This window comes from Sinocyclocheilus anshuiensis, unplaced genomic scaffold (genome assembly GCF_001515605.1).
Source record: "Sinocyclocheilus anshuiensis isolate Anshui unplaced genomic scaffold, SAMN03320099.WGS_v1.1 scaffold617, whole genome shotgun sequence".
Taxonomy (NCBI): Eukaryota; Metazoa; Chordata; class Actinopteri; order Cypriniformes; family Cyprinidae; genus Sinocyclocheilus; species Sinocyclocheilus anshuiensis.
In genome coordinates, this window is record NW_015539890.1 from 643557 (window position 1) to 659387 (window position 15831).

Sequence of the window (15831 nt, forward strand, 5' to 3'; positions counted from 1 at the left end):
ATTGACATGGTCCCTACACAGTGTCCATTGCTCCCTACTCCCTGAGCAGGGGAAATCCGTTGAAGTTTACTTCACTTCGGAATATTCATTTACAGATTTGCGCTGCACCGCTGCCTGCAGCGTCTTCACACACAAACGAAACTTACTAGAGAAGCGTGAAGTGGGACATAATATACCTCTGTAAATAAATACAATTTAAATTCACTTCTCGCACACTTAAATGCCCTTTGTATGTAACATATACGCTCCCTTCAAACTGGAATCATGGAGGAATATCCGGTAATGTCCACTTCGCAGGGCGCTTACAGTCAAATATAACAAACGTATGAAGCAATAAGAGAAACATACAAAATGTGCAGAGCGGGGGTACGCGAGGACTGGAATTGATAACCGCTGTTCTAGACATGCCGAAAATTTGACGCTACAGCACAGCAGCTCTTCTTGCTTTTCTCTGATGCAGATGCACTAACTCTGCAGCAGCACTTCTTCATCGTCTCGACTGATGCACTCACTCAACCAAGCGTTCTAACCACAACCTCGCCCCTCCCCACCCCCCAACCATTCCAAATTTTAAGGCAGCCACAAAACTTACGTTTTTAAGTTGAAAGGGGTGACATTTTTTTACAGTGTATACGTAATTCACTGCAGTTTCCAGATGAAATCAACACTAGTGTCAGTTTTCCTTTTATACAAATTATGATTACAGGGGTAGGTTATTAATTAATAAACACTTCTTTTCACATGGTTCCTTGCACAATACTATGTTATGACCTGATAACACTTTTACCATAGTGTATGATTTGTAAACTGATACTGATTTTGATGTTTGCATGACATAACCAGCTCCATATGTATGGCTTAGTAAACTTGCTTGGTGGCTCACCTGATACAGCACTGCACTTGTGAGAGCTTGAGTCCAGCAAAACACGAATTATGATAAAAGACATCAAAGACTTGTGTAGGCAAGCTAAAATGGCATTTTTGCTTGAGCAAATGCATTTTTATTTCACATTTGCTTTTGTTAACACTGTCATTTTCTACTAAGTAGTATTTTCAATTGCGCCAGTGACTGGACATTTCATTCGTGTACAACAACCAACGTAATAAACATTGCCAAATTCACATTCATCTCTTTTGGAGAAAACTGAACACACTTTTAGCACCACTCACTGGACAATTCACTTTGAAATTGACACGAAACAAGCAAGCAACATAATATCATTTTGCAGAAATGTCGCTTCAGGCATATTTTTTTAGTTCGCCTGCATTTTTAGAAATTGTGTTACACATTGGCTAATAGCACACAACCAAAGCTATAAACTGAAGCTAACTGCTAATAGCTTAGCATACTGCTACTACAATGCCTGTTTAGCTGGCACATTTCAAAACGCAATGCTGCATGAAATTGAGTGTGCGTAGCTACAGACATCTGAGTTCACATACTTATTTAGATATTTATAATATTATATTGAGTATTTTTCTGGCTTAACAACTAAACCAGTATGCTATTATCATGCTAATGACAGCAGCGTACAGTGGCATGCGAAAGTTTGCAGAATCTGTGAAAATGTGAATAATTTTAACAAAATAAGAGAGATCATACAAGTCATGAGTCACTTGCCATAAAATCTTCCCATCTTTAAATCAATCGATCTGGTCACCATGCTAACTAAACCTGCCTGGTGACAAGAAGGATGTAACCAAATTTCCGAGATAGTATTGATTGAACCCTCATCTGGATATTCAGGGAAACACATCTTCCTCAATATCTATGCTGGTTACAGTCCTGTTTGGTAATACAGAACTGTGGGCTGATAATTAAAGGAACTTCCACTAGACTAATGGATCAGATTAGCTGAGTGTACTAAGCTGATACCACAGACCACAGATAGTAAACAGTTCCTTGTTTACAGAGTGTCCTGCATTGACAATAAGGTGCTGGCAGGCCGGTTGCTTAACTGATGATTAGATTACTCATGGCTAATGTACACTGTAACCTGATCTATAGCACATGAAACAGACCTGACCATGGATGTGTCTGATAAGAGGAAACACCGCATACATGACAATGGAAAAATGAATAAAGTTGAGTTTTTGTGAATCCGAAAATGGGGTTGAGATTTTAATATGATTTACAGTCCATTACACGATCCAAATTGAATCTATAGAACCCTTGTGAAAAAGAAGTATACTTTAGCATACTTAAAAAAAAGAGTACTTGTTATGAAAATAATATACTTTAATAGAATGGATTTAAGTGCAAACTTTACGTAATGTGTTCAGGAATCATAATTGCATGATAATTGCAATTGAATGAAAATGTATTCTAGTTTAAATTGATATTAATGCAGTTAGTTTAACTTAAGAGTTCTTTTAACCCATAAGTACATGCAATTTTCATAATTATTTCTGTTGTCTCTGAAATGGTTAAAGTTTATTACTGAATGTGCTGATGAACAGTTTTAACATGTTTGTTTGTCAACACATCAAAATAAGTGTACTCCTAAAGCATAACAAATCATTAAAACTGTATAACAAATAAAACTGTTAATTTGACATTTTTACAAAGTGCACGTTTTAAAAGTGTACTTAAGTGTTTTAGGAAACATGAACGTTTTTTTTTTCTGTTAAAGCACTTAAGTGGCCTTTCATTTCGTTAATACTATATTAGCATGTTTTTTTTTTATATACTTTTAAGATTTGAAGTATACTACAAGTACTCATTCAATACAGTACGTTGCATAGAGTTTTGTTATTATTTAAAGACAAAGAATTACATTTACATATAATAATTACAATTACAAAAATATTACATTTAACGAAAAATTTTTTATTTGAGTATAGTTGAGAATGATTTTAAGAGTTAAAAATTCTGTGTGTATTATATATAATACAAAAATATGCATCATAAACACATAAAAGGAAGTATACATTGTAGGAGCTCTAACTGGTCCTCGTTCATTTACTTATAATTACCTTTCACCTTTTCTTTTGTTCAATAGGCTATAAAATGCATATAGTATAAAAAGTACACAACTGAATGCAGTCTCAATTAATATAAGGCCATAAATAAGCAACTCTAATGTTATACAAGAATAATAAATAAGTGTTTAATGTCGTTTTAGATTAAGTACAGCAGGTCACAATGCAGGACAGTGCTGTCACCGCTCGACATGTCATGTCAACTCCATATATCCTATTGCCGAGACAATGAAGCAGAGAGAGACGGACAGATGAAGGCTGGTCACTGAACATGGTCTGCTGGTCTTTGGATGAATTAAACGCCCTCGTACAACCTTCTGTCGGCTACGTGTCTGATTCTTCGAGAGCCGTCCAGTGTCACGCTTGTAGTACACTGCCAAGCTAAACCCACAGATGTCTCAACATCTCTAGGAAGTCTGACTTTTCCTGAAGGTTGTGTAAGTACACATAAGCTATCTGTGCCCCTGCTGGACAATCCAGTTTGAGCTGCCCACAGTGTTTTGGGCAAAGTATGAGGACGTGTTCTGGCTGGTCTTTAAGATGCTCATTTGCTTGACCTGCAACCTAAAAATCACCTGAGCAGATTGTAGATGATTTATTGCTGGTCCACAATGGTCAACCAGCCTGGACCAACTAATAACCATGTTAGACCAGCTAATGTCTTGACTGGGCCAGTTAACTGCCACTCTAGACCAGCTAATGACCAATTTAGAGCAACTAACAGGCAGTTTGACCCAGCTGATGACCATCTAGAAATCAGTTAGCATGTTCCAAACACAGCTACCATCTTAAACTGGGTTTTCTACCAGGGTGTGTTATTTAAATACTCCCAAAACGATTTACAAGGCTGTTACTCATCGGAAAAGCAATTAATTTACATTTGGGTTAATTCAGCGTTCGAAATAACAAAATAGGCCTACATGCAATGTATTTTATTATTATGTGCCTACATTAAAAGTCTAAAATTCGCATACTTTACTAATACAATTGACATAAATACGCACACGCAGATTAGTGTACAACATGGGCGACCAAGAGCTCATTTATGATTTATTATAATCATATTTGGACAGTCTTGTATGAGGAACTCTGAACACAATGACAGCAATTAAAAAGTTTTATGAAAAACAAGTTGACGCACACGGTATTTGCATGTCTGACATACCTATGGTGGTAATGACCGTGATGGCGAAGTAAAAGGAGCCAGCGAACCTCCACTGGACTCCAGCCTTGTGCGGCTTCAGCTGCAGCACGACCCGCTCCAGCTCGTCAAAATTCACTTTGCTCAAGTTGTACTTGTCCATTAGCTCTCGCTTCCGATCGTCCAGGATTCTCTTTTGGGTGATCTCCATCTTGGACTCTAAAGCGTCAAAAACAGCCGCTCCGACGAGCAAATAAGTGAAAGTGCAGATGATTAACACGAGGGTCCTGATGTTTTGTCTCTTCATGGTCAGAGCGAATGAAGCGAGCCGCAAACTTGGAGGACTGAGGACTGTTTCATTGCGACGGGGCTCACTGAGCTGTTCCTTCAGCACCACGGGTGCACATGTGCCTGTCGAGTCAACACATCTCAGCCGTGTTTCATCTTCATAACCTCCCATTGGTACAAAACAGACAGTTCATTTGCAGACAGATTTTAAAGGGGCCTCTGAAGATGGAGCTACAATAACCCGAGCGTTTTAAATAGGCTGGGCTCAGCAAACATCGGGAAAAGTGGGACAAATAAGATTAATCAAACGTAACAATGGCTCATAAATACATTTGCATGACATCATCATAGTGGAGATGATCAAGCTTCAACAGCTAGCTGACAAGTGCATTAAAAATCCACCACCGCATGAAAACTTTATTCGAAAACATTTAAAGAATGGAATTATTCGGTGACTGAATTATCAAATACAAAAATAATTGTTGCAAATTGCATTTCATCACAAGATATGTCTAAGTACTATGTTAGATGAAGTGAAAGTTGGTTTAGTGAAGGTAAACAATATCTTTGACTTGAATAAAAGCAGTTAATTTAATTAAGTTACCATTTTAGGTTATTTTTCAGTGTAGCTTTTAGGACTGCAAAACGATCGATCACGATTAATTGATTCAAAATAAAAGTTTATGTTTACATTAGTGCTGTCAAACGATTAATCGCATCCAAAATAAAAGTTTTTGTTTACATAATATAGCCTATGTGTGTGTACTGTGTATATTTATTATGTAGGCTATATACACACATATAGGGTACAGTATATATTTTGAAAATATTTATTTACATGTATATGTTTATATTCGTGGAATTTATATTATATATTTAATATATAAACATAACATTTCTCTTAAATATATACGTGCATGTGTGTGTATTTATATATACACATAATAAATATACACAGTACACACATATACTACGTAAACAAAAACCTATTTTGGATGCGATTAATCGTTTGACAGCACTAGTTTACATACTAAATGTGTGTGTACTGTGTTTATTTATTATGTATATATTAATACACACACATACATGTATATATGTTAGATTTATATATAAAAATTTATATTTATAATATAAATGATACAAGTGTTTACATATGAATAAATCAATATTTTTTATATAAGTGTGTGTATTTATGTATACATAATAAATATACACAGTACACACAAATATAGTATGTAAACATAAACTTTTATTTTGAAACGATTTATCGCGATTAATCGTTTTGCAGCCCTAAAAGGGACAGTTCATTAGAAATTCAAATATTCAAGTTGTTCCAAACCTGTATGAATTTTGTCCTTCTGCTAAACACAAAGGAAGATATTTTGAAGAATGTAGATAACCACACAGTTTCTGGTCCCCACTTGCCGTCAACTGTTTGTTCACCCAACGTTCTTCAAAATATCTATTTATGCTGAACATGAGAAAGAAAGTTTACAGATTCTGGATCTATCCTATAGAGTCTGGATATTTTGTGATATCCAGATGGTAGCTGTTCTATAGCACATGACGGAAAGTGGTTTTACATGGTTTCTAGTTACAGCTTGCTGGTCATGAACTGGTCCAAGCTGATCTAGATAATGGATTAGCTGGAATACCAGGTTGTGAGGCTGAAATCAAGCTGGTAGACCGTAAGTGAGCTGGTTAAAGCAGTTAGTCCACCTTTCACCAGTAACATAACTGTCACTATGTTAAAAAAACCAGCATATCCACCTTAAGTTGATGAGATACAGATTTCCATAAAGGTCACAGACTTTTTTATAGAACAAAATTGTTCTAAAGACATGTTTTGTAGTATTTCACATACTTTTAAAAGCACTGTCTCACTTAGCTTATGATCTGTCCAATAAAACATTAAAAAAGAGGAAGTGCCTAACTATGCTCAAATGTCCATATCACATTATTAAATGAAATTTTGTAAAAATCTACCAAAACTGTCCTACTTTTGCACACCTCACCCTATCATTAAAAAAAAAATACAATGCTTTACAAAAAATTCCATTGATGTTGATCAATAATTGAGCTTAATGTAATGACCTCTCTGTGTATTGTTCATTCTAATTAGATTCCCTCCGTTTCCTGAAGGATGCGGTAAGTGAGACTAAATGAACTAGGAACTTGATACTGTCAGCTCAGATAATCAGCCTCGCTGGCTCTGCCCAGATTCAAGATGTCACAGATATTTGACCATAATCAACCGCAAAATACAGCCATCTTCATCAGGATGAAAATACAGCTGGTAACAGGCTAATATAACTGGTAAAAGGTAAAAACACGTTTTATTCATATTTGTATGGTTTATGTTAATATGGCAATTCAAAAACCATTTCTTATAGTGTATCTCTTATAGTGATGTCATATATACTAATAACAGAAAGTTAAATGCAGGTTGTGATGTTGATCTGATGGCTGAATGGATCTCTTTCCTTCAGATCATGCTCATATAATTGCTGAATATCAGATAAATGATGGAGTGTACATGCGTCGACTGACCACGAGAGAGCGTAGTTGTGCAAAACTTGCAATAAAGCAGATGCACATTGAGGCCATCATAACGAAATGCACCAGTTCATGTGGAATCTGACAGAATGCATTCAATAACAAATAAAGGCTTGAACCTTGATGTTGCAGCATATTTTGCATGTTACACAGTGGCTGCAAATTTCTGTAGTTGTTTTGCCATGCAAATTACAGCCAACACAATTCCAAACCAGTAGGCTATTAGCATTCACCCTAGAGTGAATCTACCACACTTTAAAGGGGTCATATGATGCGATTTCAATTTTTCCTTTCTCTTTGGAGTGTTACAAGCTCTTGGTGCATAAAGAAGATCTGTAAAGTTGCAAAGACTAAAGTCTCAAATCCAAAGAGATATTCTTTATAAAAGTTAAGAGTCAGCCACGCCTACCTAAAACGGCTCATTTTATAAATCAGCCAAAGACGTTATTCCAAACACGGACACGTGATATACACCATATATCGACAGATTATAAAGGTAATTTCAGTGCACCCAGTCTTCGCCGTCGACTGGCCTTTCTCGGGTTGAAATATAATTACACAGTAGCAGGGCATGTGCTGCCGCTCATGTTACCTTTGGTTGACTAGACTGCAGCTGGGCGGTCCTTTACTGCACGAGCTACAAAGTCACTAGAGAACAAAGTTTGAAATGAGTCCCTGCAAAACAAACCTGTGCAACGCACACTGAGCGAGCGATCAATAATGGATTCAGCCAAGCGGGATGAACACATGAGCGAGCACGCCGCCAACCTACTGGGGACAGCACAGCGGTCCAAACGGACACAAAGCGCCACCAAAACAAAGTCAAGATACTTGAAAATCCTCTGTGCGGTAAGCGAAGACTCATGGGACGCTATAACAGCAGGTTTCTGAAACTAGGTTAAACAAGCAACCCATGAGAGTGCTACTCATTTAACCTTTCATCTTAATTGTTTGTGTAAGGATAAATAATAATTAATTTAGTTACTTGTATTAATTTCAAGTAAGTTGACATACAGTATATTTCCATATAGACCAGTGTATAATACAGCATAGTATAGTGTATAGCATGCATATACTACACATGGATAATTAAGTTAGATATTGAGGCTTAAGTGGCACTTCATCGAAACAAGAAAAAACTGCATGTTTTCTAAAATGTATGTGTATACTTTCAGAAGATTTATATATGTGATCCTGGACCACAAAACCAGTCATAAGGGTCAATTTAAAAAAAAAAAAAAAATATTAGAAAATCGCCTTTAAAATTGTCCAAATTAAGTCCTTAGCAATGCGTATTACTAATCAAAAATTAAGTTTTGATATATTTACGATAGGAAATAAAAAAAATATCTTCATGGAACATGATCTTTACTTAATATCCTAATGTTTTTGGCATAAAAGAAAAATCGATCATTTTGGTTTTGTGGTCCAGGGTCACATATTATGTAAAGTTTTGTGTCTATTTTTTCCCTGTTTCTTTTTTCTTTGTTTTTGTACATTCTATTTGACCATTTCTGCTGTTAGAAGTAGGCTGTTCTAGCTGAGATTTTGCTCATACTTGCATCATTAATCATCAGGATTCCCACGACCAATGAAAACCTGGAAACAAATGTGATGTGCAGGCCAGGAAAAGTCAGGGAAACAAGTCTTTAAAGGTCATGGCACACTCTAAAAAAATGCTGGGTTAAATACAACCCAGTGCTGGGTAAAATAGGGACAGACCCAGCAATTGGGTTGTTTTGGCCCAGCTGGAAATTAATTTATCAAACAATGCTGGAGCCGTGTTTTTTAATAAAACACTACAATGCAAAAGCTGTGAAAACAAGTAACAACTGGCTGCACTGGAGCTTCAGAGGAAATGCTGGTCATTAGTCCAGAAGCCAGCATACAGTATCTCATTGTGGAGAGAATGAAAAGTGTATGTACCATTCCCGCTGGTGCAATAGTCAGTGTTTTTAAAGATACACCACCATTCAAAAGTTGATTTATTTATTTATAAAACCTTTATTCGGCCAGGACACATTAAATCGACCAAAAGTGACAGTAAAGACTTAAAATGTTACAGAAGATTTCTATTTCAAATAAATGCTGTGCTGTTTTGATGAAGTTTCTATTCTCCAAATGTCATGGTTTCCACCAAAATATTAAGCAGCACAACTGTTTCCAACATTAATAATAATAAATATTTATTGAGCAGCAAAGCAGCATATTAGAATGGTTTCTGAAGGATCATGTGACACTGAAGACTGGAGTAATAATGAAAATTCAGCTTTGCCATCACAGGAATATTAATATATATATATATATATATTTATATTAACTGTATTTTTGGTCAAATGAACATAGTCTTGGTGAGCATAAGAGATTTCAAACTTTTGAACTGTAGTGCAGGGTTGCCAGGTTTTCACAAGAAAACCCGCCAAATCGCTACCCAAAACTAGCCCATTGGTGTTTCGAGGGGGTCCCCAGTTCCGGGGGCTAAAATACACGTTTTTTTGGTGGGGTTCCCCTACTAAAATTCGCATTCTAGGGGATAGATATCATGTTATTGGAGTCACTTCAACCAGCGGACATGAAAAACAAACCGCGGCAACAGTTAAAGTAGCCCAAGTCCACGGGAAAACCACGGACTTGGCAACACTGCTGTAGTGTACAGTGTATGTCCACAGGAACCGAACTTTTGACCTTGCTGTTTGTAGTGAAATGCCAGTATACACCTACAAGGCTAATTTCTGCTTAGAATTTTTCTAAGCAGGATGCTGTATTTAGCAACATTTATGTCAAAGAAACGTTTATTATTACAGTATTTCCTAAAGTCCAAGCAAATTATATTAATGCAAATGATATATGCTTTACTGAATCTTGTAACTACAGTTTTTGCCCTCTTGTTTATTCTCTCTCTCTCTCTCTCTCTCTCTCTCTCTCTCTCTCTCTCTCTATCTCTTCTTCTGTTTCTCTATAGGTCCTTCTGCTTGGCTTGCTGGCTTTAATTCTCACAGTCATATTTATACTCAAACTCCGTTGCAGTGATAAAGGTATCTTAGTTTTCTACTTTTTTTTCTGGTCATGGTTTAAAGCTCCCCTTTTATAATCTTTCTCATATAATGGTGCATATAATACATAAACAGTATCTATTATCACCCTTTAATCCACTGTGTAATGGTTTTTGGTGTCATGAGCTTGGGAATGAAGCCTGTGTCATTATATCCACATATCATTCATACATGCTCTTTATTTTGTGTTTTCTAGTTACTAATAGCTGTAGAAACCGCTGCTTGTCCAAAAGTCGTGACTCTAACACGGTGTGCCACTGTGACACTGCGTGTGTGAATGAAGGCACCTGCTGTCTGGACTATGAAGAAGTGTGTGTGGAACCAAGTAAGTGACATTTCATGCATCCTGTGTGACCAAATCTGTTCAGATTCAATGTGAAGTCTCTGGTTTCATAACTGCATACAGTACATAACTTTAGACGTCAATGTGCTACTGAATGCTGATAAAGCATTCAAAATAAGAAAAAGTCATGACTTTTGTGAGGGGTTTTTTTGTCATTTTTGGAGCTTGGCAACCCTATCTACACTTAGTCATTCTGCTAAACTTCCTTTTTTATGTTCCACAAAAGAATGAAACTCATAACTCATGTCTTTCCAAACCCGTAAGACCTGCATTTATCTTCGGAACACAAATTAAGGTATTTCTGATGAAATCTGAATGAGAGCTTTCTGACCCTGCATAGACAGCAATGCAACTGACACGTTCAAGGCCCAGAAAGTTAGTAAGGACATCATTAAAATAGCCCATGTGACATCAGTGGTTCAGCTGTAATTTAATGAAGCTACGAGAATACTTTTTGTGTGCAAAGAAAACAAAAATAAGAACTTCATTTAACAGTTTCTTCTCTTCTGTGTCAGTTTTCACCACATGTTCACGAGAGTATCACGACGATGTGTGTGGTACTATTTTAAGAATGTCCTTACTACCTTTCTGGGCCTTGAACGTGTTAGTTGCGTTGTTGTCTATGCAGGGTCAGAAAGCTCTCGGATCATCAAAAATCACTTCATTTTTTCCCCAAAGATCAACAAAGGTCTTACAGGTTTGGAACAACATGAGGGTGAGTAATTAATGACAGAATTTAGATTTTTGGGTGAACTATCCCTTTAATATTAGGTGTGAACTCTCCATGATAATGTCATGGTGTTTTGTGTTTCGGTAGCCTGGAAACCAGCTGTGTTTGTGAATGTGTCTGAGATAGAAACAGAAAAGGAAAATGAAGTTGTATTCATAGTATGTGTACGGACACTGACCATTTATTCAGGGGTGTAACAGTCCAAAAAAGGCCTGCAAACATTGGACACAAGAATGTCTGTTTAAACCATCAACACCCACCTGTTGAAATCCCCTCAGTGAAGTGTTAGAGCTCTGTGGGTTTCTCCGAGTTTGGGTTTAAAGTCCCTCCCTGCAGTTTTTTCCCCTGATGTTTTGAATCAGCTCCATTTTCCAACACAGTAGCCGAATGTTCCTCCCTGTGGTGCCTGCCCTGTGCGCTGCATGTGTGGGATGGATGGATATTGCTTTGGTGAACTGCATGTAAAGGTTCAGTGGCTTTGGGTCTGCTGAGACAGACTCTTTTCCTGTCTCACTGTCTCCACCTGTCTCATTTTTTCACATGTATAATACTTTAGAACTTAGCTTTTTGTATCATACACACAAAACCCACAGACCTACATTCAGAATGTGCTTTGTTGCTTTATCTAACATCTTTGTCCTAGAATGTCGATATGTGTCAAGATGAGCGCTTCTACTGACTGAAAACACACATGTACATAAGCTTTATCTTGCCAGCAGATGCTGGACCTCAGTGTTTGTGGTTAAATGGTGGGTTCTTTGAAAATTCAGTTATCATTTTATTATTCTCATATTTTCCAAACTTATATGACTGTCTTTTGTCTGTGGAATATATTTTTTAAATCTTCCTCAGATCAGTCATGCTGACTTGCATTGTATGGACAGAAACAGTTGAAATTTTCAAATAATTTTTGGAGTTTCAGAAAACAGGACATTTTTAATATATGTTATATGTAATGTTTTGTTACAAAAGCATAACAACCAAAAATATTTTATGATAGAACTTTAATAGTAATAATATATCTTTAATAATAGTTAGAACTATATGATATAATATAATATAATATAATAAATTATTACAACTAAACTGCAGAATCTATGTCAAGGTTATTATAGTTAACTAAGAACTAAAAACGAAAATAAATTTTAACTGAATTAAAATAGAATAAAAAATGTAACTCGTTGCCAATACAATTTTTTAGAGTGTATACATAAAAAAACAAAAAACACAACACAATTACTAAAACTTTAACTAAAATTAAAATAAAAACAGAAAATATTCAAATAAAAAAAATTTAAAGTTATAATAGTATCTCAGTTATACTAGAATGACACTGATCCATGAACGGATGAATATTTTCATAATAACCTAAAGAATTATCATATAATTTAATGGTTGTGCATGAGATATTATTGATCATTCAGTGTTTCTGTGACTAACAATAAAGAGCTGACACAGTCTTGAGTAAATGGGTAAACTGTCCCTTTAAGAATCAGAAAGCCTTCCATTGACTTTCTACACATTTTTTTTTTTTTCAGTTGTCAGATTAGTTTTAAATGTTAAAAGTGCATGTAAAATATGCTGTATGTGCTACACTGATTTTGAAAGCACTTTTCTATACAGCTCTGAAGTGCTTTCATGATACCAAAATTTCAGCAGTTTATATCAACAATCTTGATCCTCTCAAATCTTCCCAGTCATCTCTATCCTGCTGTTTATCACGTCACTCGCTGTGTTCCAGGTCAGCGCTGGACGTGTTCTAAATTCCGTTGCGGTGAGGAGCGTTTGCTGAACAGCCTCTGCTCCTGTTCTGAAGACTGTGTGAAATTGGGTGACTGCTGCTCGAACTACAAGAGCATATGTAAAGGTACAAGACATGCTTTGCTCTGCATTCCATTCTCATCGAGTAGCTACACAACATGCTAGTTGTCATTTATGTTGTATAAATGTAAATAAAGACATTTTGGGTTGATACAATCTCATAAGGGTTGTATAAAATCCTCAAGCCGGTTAGGTTTTCATTTTAGCTTTGAACAGACATGTATCTGTTTCACTGAAAGGCTCATAAGCGTCTGTGAAGTTGTGATGGATCTGAAGGATTTGTCTTTGAAGTTATTTGGGCCTGGACTTCATCTCCCCTCTGCAGGATAGAGCGCAGTGAAGCGTCTCTACATGGTGTTTTCATAGCTGGTTGTTTTCGTTTTTTATTTTCACAAATGGTCTTCTGATTATTTCAGGTCACTTTTCGGGTGTGTTTGGACAGAATAATGTCCAAATAGTTATATAGTATCACTATTGTGTTAAACTAGTCATCACATGTTTACTCCAAAAAATAGGTTTATTTTTGAAATTCAGTTTCTGTATTGGATTTTAAAGTGTCCCTATTATGGGTAATGAAAGGTTCATATTTTGGTTTTGGGAGTCCCCAACAACAGGTTGACATGCATGCAAGATAAAATTTAGCTAAAATAACTAAAACTACAGCTGAAAAAAGATTAATAAAAAACTATATACATACACTCTAAAAAATGCTGGGTTAAATATAACCCAGCGCTGGGTTAAAAAGGGACGGTAATTTTCAAAAATCCATAATAGGGGCACTTTAAAGTCTTGCACTATTGCAATTTTCAGTTTTATTGTGCTGCTAAAAAGATAGAGTTTATGTAATGCATTTATATTGTCACAATATACAGTATATATAGTAAGCTGTCAAACTGGGAACCTGCTATTAAATAAGCATATTTCAAAGACAATAAAAGTCATTATGAAATTACATATAAAGATGATAAAGGGATAGTTCATCCAAAAATGAAAATTCTGTCATCTATAGACGTTAATGGCTACGAAAAGCTGTTTGGTTACCAGCATTCTTCAAAACATCTTCTTTTGTGTTCATCAGAATAATAATTTAAAAAAAATCATGCAGGTTTGGAACAACTTGAGGATGAGTAAATGATGTCTGAATTTTCATTTTTGGGTGAACTATGCCTTTAAGTTCTACTCAAGTGGGTCAAAAACAACAACGAAACACATTATAAATTGCATTTAAGTGTTTTACATGAACCAATTATATAGCATTACATTAAATAAACCAACTTAAAAATGCTACTCTAAAAAAAAGCATTTGTAAAATTGGACTCTTGACTTAAAACCTTTGGTTAATGAAATACAGCTCTTGTGACAACTTTATGTGTGACAACTAGCTCTGATTTCCACATTTTCTAAGCAGGATATTTGTGTGAGAGCAAAAGAAAAAAAAAGATTTGGCTGTAGTTGAAAGCACTGCATCTGCTCTTCGAATCCTCTGAAAACACAAATTGTTCACATATGATGTGAGTTAAACACAACAGGGAGTTAAGATTCCACATGTTGCCTGTGTTAACTCATAATTCCACTAGCTGTCTTACTTCAGTAACTCTTATGTACACAATCATAGCCATGTTTGTTCCTGCCGTTGCATTAGCGGCTGACAGCGAATTATTATCACTTCACTTGCAAAAAAGCAGCCTGGACTGTGTCGGTTGTTTGTATCATTAGAAGACTGTAATGTAGTCCCTGTATTTTTTTCCCAGTACTTTGCCTTTATTCCAGATTGATTACGTTTGAATGCATGTGTGGTGTTATTGTCTTATCAAGGCCAACATTTTCACCCTCTCCTGCGTGAAAACTGAACTGTTCCTCATCACCCTTTCATTTCTCTTTCTCACTGCTAACTCAATGGAAACTTTAGAAAATGCATCACTGAAAGAACAAATACACCTGGCCAGAGTTTCAAGTTACTATTAATACTTCCTTTCTCTTCCGTCTTTTCTTCACAGGTGAAAAACCTTGGCTGGAAGAGGACTGTGAAGACATCAGGACTCCTCAGTGTCCTGCTGGGTAACAACAGACTTATGTTTATAAATGAGATGGCTCTGTATCAAGATCTCAATCAGGTTAATATCATTAACTCAAAGCTTAGAAATTAGCATCTCCATATACAGAGTTCTGGCATGAAACTCTAGATGGCGCAGTCCTATAGGTCTAACTCAATCTGACCTAATGATCATTGACATTATCACATGGCACAGCTGATTGGTTCTCTCCTGTATCGGTAGCCAATGAGCTCGCTGCTCAACATTCAAATATATGATTAGCGCTTGCCGTAGCAGTTGCAGCTTGCTTCAGAAACCCTCCACCTTCCCCAGCTCCACCTGTATAGATCTGCTACGAGGTGATTAATGTATGCTATATGGGGGTTATTTCATGTATGTTATATTTGCAGCAGCAATATTTCTTACATGCTCACAGCAGCATGTTGTGGATGTATTGGCAGTAGCAAGTCTCGGTACTTGCACTGCCGCAGCAGCAGCAGTGTAGCAGATCTATTCCGCCAAGACCAAATACATTAACATTGTCATGTACATTACCATGCCAATCCCTCCGAGAGTTGTCATGACAGAACTATAGTTAATGAGGCTTTATAGGCACATTGCGTGTGTGTGTGTGTGTGTGTGTGTTGACAGTATATTGTTACCAACTCTTGGAATAAGTGACCTAGAAATAGTGTTAATTTCATATCATAACACTTCTTTGTTGTAAATTGTCAGCATCCTAAAACTTTCTGGGTCTTTCCGGGTTAAAAAGAGCTTTTAAATCACATGTGGACTTAGACTTTTAAATGGCACTGTATATAAAAGCATTATACAGTATACAAATACAGTATTTAGATGCACAGAGAGATGTTTAGGCATGTGTG

The 15831-nt window shown here is 36.2% G+C and overlaps 2 protein-coding genes across 2 annotated transcripts in view; one reads left to right on the forward strand and one right to left on the reverse strand.

Annotated features, from left to right (window-relative positions):
• Positions 1-4559, reverse strand: part of LOC107685790 (potassium channel subfamily K member 3-like) — a 16430-nt gene extending 11871 nt beyond the window's left edge. Inside the window, exon 1 of the mRNA XM_016482508.1 lies at positions 4148-4559. Within this exon, the coding sequence (XP_016337994.1) occupies positions 4148-4430 (283 nt within the window). The 5' untranslated portion in view covers positions 4431-4559. The remainder of the gene's footprint in view (positions 1-4147) is intronic.
• Positions 4560-7464: 2905 nt separating this feature from the next.
• The window catches only part of LOC107685780 (ectonucleotide pyrophosphatase/phosphodiesterase family member 1-like), a 47844-nt gene continuing 39477 nt past the window's right edge, over positions 7465-15831 (forward strand). Inside the window, exons 1-5 of the mRNA XM_016482500.1 lie at positions 7465-7816; positions 9930-10002; positions 10217-10345; positions 12835-12960; positions 14912-14972. Coding sequence (XP_016337986.1) covers positions 7688-7816; positions 9930-10002; positions 10217-10345; positions 12835-12960; positions 14912-14972 — 518 coding nt within the window. The 5' untranslated portion in view covers positions 7465-7687. The remainder of the gene's footprint in view (positions 7817-9929; positions 10003-10216; positions 10346-12834; positions 12961-14911; positions 14973-15831) is intronic.